Here is a 4201-nt window from a genome sequence, read left to right as displayed (position 1 = left end):
TTGTTGTTGTTGTTGTTGTTGTTTTCCGAGACAGGGTTTCTCTGTGTAGTCCTGGAACTCACTTTGTAGACCAGGCTGGCCTTGAACTAAGAAATCTGCCTGCCTCTGCCTCCCGAGTGCTGGGATTAAAGGCATGCGCCACCAGTGCCCAGCTGGGTTTTGTTGTTGTTGTTGCTGTTTTGGGTTTTTGGCCTAGGTAGTTTTCAAGATCTCATCTCAAAATGAAAGTTTTTAAAAGTTTGGGATTATGATTCGGTGGTAGAGGGCTTGCCTAGTTTGTAGGATTGCCTAGCTTCAGTCTCCACTCTCAACTGATTTAGAAATTCCAGTTAAAGAGAATGATGCTTATTAATATGTTGCTGTGAGAATTGCTCGAGCCTTTACAAGAAATTTCCAATAACAGCATTCCCTCCCTCATGCCCCATCCATGGTATTTCTAATAAAATCTAGACCCCTCAAAGTTTTTCACGTTGAATTGGTCTTCTCATGATTAGTCTTAATTCATCTGAGCACTCACCTGATATTCACCAGTCTCCAAGGTTAGAGTATGCTCTTTAACCATGCCATTCAGACACATCTCAGATACATGGCAGCATCCCTTCTCCCCATTTCTAAAATTTAGACTCTTACTTTCTTTTAAATAATTATTTATTTATTTTATGTATATGAGTACGCTGTACCTGCCTTCAGACACACCAGAAGAGGGCATCAGATCCCATTACAGACGGTTGTGAGCCACCATGTGGTTGCTGGGAATTGAACTCAGAACCTTTGGAAGAACAGTCAGTGCTCTTAATCGCTGAGCAATCTCTTCAGCCCCAAGCTTGGGCTCTTTTGGCTGAGTTAAGAGTTAGTTCCTTAAAGAATTTCTTTCACCGGGTGGTCGTGGCACATGCCTTTAATCCCAGCACTTGGGAGACAGAGGCAGGCGAATTTCTGAGTTTGAGGCCAGCATGGTCTATAAAGTGAGTTCCAGGACAGCCAGGGCTACACAGAGAAACCCTGTCTCGAAAAAAAAAAAAAAAAAGATTTTCTTTCACTCTCATAGCCTCCCAACAACCATGGAGGCTTCATCTCTCCATGTTATGCTCCTCTGAGAAATGTGTTGACACATCTTCCCACACTAGCTCCTGGAGACACTGTTTTTAGAGGCTGACACATAGGATTCATGCAATAAGTTCAATCTATGGACAAACAAAAGGTTATTAAAGATAAAACCATATTGTGCCCAAATGCTGCTTCTTTTAGCATTGAAAATGGAGATGCCTTCAGACATTTCCAAGAGTTATATTTTATCCATTTTATAGATGGTTAACTTGAGGGAAATGAATTCCCTTGGATCTCATCCTGAAGTCCATTCCTACCACTTTCTCCCTAGAGCAACAGAAAGGGCACACACATAGAAAACATCTGAAAATAAACTCCACAAAATATATTTTAGGGTATGTATAAGGGGTACAGATCAATGATAAAGCATTTGCCTCACAGGAACAAATCATTAAGTTCTATTAGCATTTCAGTTATGGATTTGAAAGCGATGAGGTCACATGGCAGGATGAGGTCACATGGCAGGGTCTGGAGAGGGGAGAAGGAAGGGTACAAATTATGTAAATATGGTACTCACATATTAAAGTCACAAAAAATTTTAAAATTTTTAAATGAATAAAAGAGGACTGGAAAGATGGCTCAGCAGTTAAAAGCATTCCCATCACCCACAAGACAGCTCACAACTGTCTGTAACTCCAGTTCCAGGGGATCTAACATCCTCATATAGACATATATGCAGGGAAAATGCCAATGCCAATAGAATAAATAAATCTTTTTTTTTTAAAAAAGGAAAGCAACAACAAACAAAACCAGTAATTTAAAAAAAAAAATCCCATATAGGCCAGGCAGAGCGATGCATGCCTACAATCTCAGTACTCAGGAGTATCAGACATGCAAACTGCCTTGAGTGTGAAGCTAACCTCAGCCACACAGTAAAGTGTGAAAGGAGTCCAGCATGCTAATTAGCTGTCCCCCAAAACAAAGCAGTAAGCAAACAGCAACAAAAATGTGAGAGATTTTTATCCTAAAAAGAGAGGGAAGAAGAGTCACTAGTCATTTTGACATTCAGATAATATCTTATTTTGTATCTTCCCAACTGGTTTCACAATACAGAAAATAAATAATCACAATCATACTATAGTATGTACTTAATATTTTCTCTTCAATTTAGGTTATCATCCTGGTTCCCAATTGTCCTCTGTTTGCCATGTGATAAGTGAAGAAGCTTGCTTTAGGTAATGTACAGGAGAACTGTTTATGTTTTCCAGAATCACAAAATTCTTCTATTAATTTAATTATTATTAATTTGTTTATACATTATTGATAGATAATGTTGGAGCTTTTTTTTTTTAAGAGACAGGAGCTCATTATGTAGCCTTGCTGGCCCTGAATATCACCACTATTACAAGTAGTGCTGGGATGAGCATCATTATGGGTGAATGTGAGCAAATGTCACTGTGTAGTTAGTCAGAAGTGGAACTGTTAGAGAGGGTATAGACCATTGTCAAACTGTCAGTAAATATGGCCCTTCTCTGTTTGCTAAGATCACACTCATAACAGGATATCCACACTTTCCAAAACATAACAGAGTATTCCCCTCATGGTAGTGGAACACTGTCTTAAGCCAAAGACAGCCACTCTTATGCTGTACTGTATTTATTTACAGTTGTCTCGTGTTCGCTGTCACCATGTTGTTGCTCAGCAAAAGAGCCAACTGCCAAGTCGGAGGTTTTGCTTTGACATCCGTAGCATGGGTCCTCTGCAGCATCTCCACAGGCGTCCCACAGTGGCGAGTGTGGTACTTAAATGAAACAATTTTCTCTGAGCCTACCATAGCCTTTATAGGAATGTGGAGAGTCTGCATTTATCACCAAGACAGCAAATTTGGCAGTGCCAGAGTGTGCTATGAATACACCTACCATGACAGCTTTATCCCTTTGGATGTTCGTATCGTTCAACACTTGTTACTGATCTCCAACATGCTCGGATTGATTGCAACAGTTATCAGCATTTTTGCTCTTCGAAAGGTGTATGCAGGGAAAGTACAGAAGAAAACCACCCACAATCCATTTTTCCTTTCAGCCATTCTCAACATCATTGCCAGTATCCTTGTCCTCCTTGCTGTCTTATTCAATTACTTCTCTGTCATTCACAAAGCAGGAATTACCTTCCCAGCATCTTTCCATTTGCCAGTATACCCACCTAGTCAGAGAATTGGAATTGCTAATATAGTGGCCAGTCTGTGTGCTCTCATGTTTTTAGGCAGTGGCATCATTTTCATTTCTTACACTTCTCTCGTGGAAAAGCAAGTGTTTGCTGAGATTTGAAACTACATTTACAGCTAACATCACTGTGAACCCCCCAGGAGTTATAACAAGTATTTTAATGGCATTTATATTAAATTTCCAAGGACTCAAAACCATACTCCAATAGCCTATGACTGAAGATGGCCAAGATGGCCTTCTACTTTCTGTCTTGTTTCATTATCGCATTGGTTGGATTACAGGTTTTCACTAAATAAAATCTTGTTCATGCACTGATTTGGTGAGAACTGAGTTTTGACTACTGCTAGTTATATATGGAAATGAATGTTGGAGTTCATTTATCTTTCACATCACTCTCTGAATCCAAGAACAAAAGCATGTCAGTTCCCCCTGGTATGATAATACTAGCTTTGTGATGTTCTCCAAATCTCACCTCTACAGGACTCTGTAATTCTGAAGGTTTACATATTTGCTCTTTTTCTCCAGCCAATTTAAGCCATGTTTCCCATGTTTTTAATTCTGTGTATCACATCCTTTCATCCCCATATAGTACAATACTATTATCTAAAAATGAGCATTTCTTGCCTGACCGTATCATGCTTTTAGAGATTTAACAATTATCCTTTGTTATCAGGCCCCCAACTGTAATCTTGGATTGTTTGATGACATATTCCTGACATATATATTTTATTCATGTACTGGGTAATTTTGTGTTAACTTGACACAGCTGGAGTTATCACAGAGAAAGGAGCTTTAGTTGGGGTAATGCCTCCATGAGATCCAGCTGCAGGGCATTTTCTCAATTAGTGACCAAGATGGGAGGGCCCCTTGTGGGCTGGTAGTCTTGGATTCTATAAGAGAGCAGGTTGAGCAAGCCAGGGGAGGCAAGC

The 4201-nt window shown here is 39.8% G+C and overlaps 1 protein-coding gene across 1 annotated transcript; it reads left to right on the top strand.

Annotated features, from left to right (window-relative positions):
* Window positions 1-2735: 2735 nt before the first annotated feature.
* On the top strand, window positions 2736-3374 carry LOC110313291 (claudin-34-like). Its single transcript, XM_021187314.1, has one exon. The coding sequence runs from the start codon at window positions 2736-2738 to the stop codon at window positions 3372-3374; it is 639 nt and encodes a 212-aa protein (XP_021042973.1).
* Window positions 3375-4201: the final 827 nt, after the last annotated feature.

This window comes from Mus pahari, chromosome X (assembly GCF_900095145.1).
Source record: "Mus pahari chromosome X, PAHARI_EIJ_v1.1, whole genome shotgun sequence".
In the NCBI taxonomy this organism is placed as follows: domain Eukaryota; kingdom Metazoa; phylum Chordata; class Mammalia; order Rodentia; family Muridae; genus Mus; species Mus pahari.
Note: the sequence above shows the minus strand (reverse complement) of the source record. Positions and strands in the feature narration are given on the sequence as shown.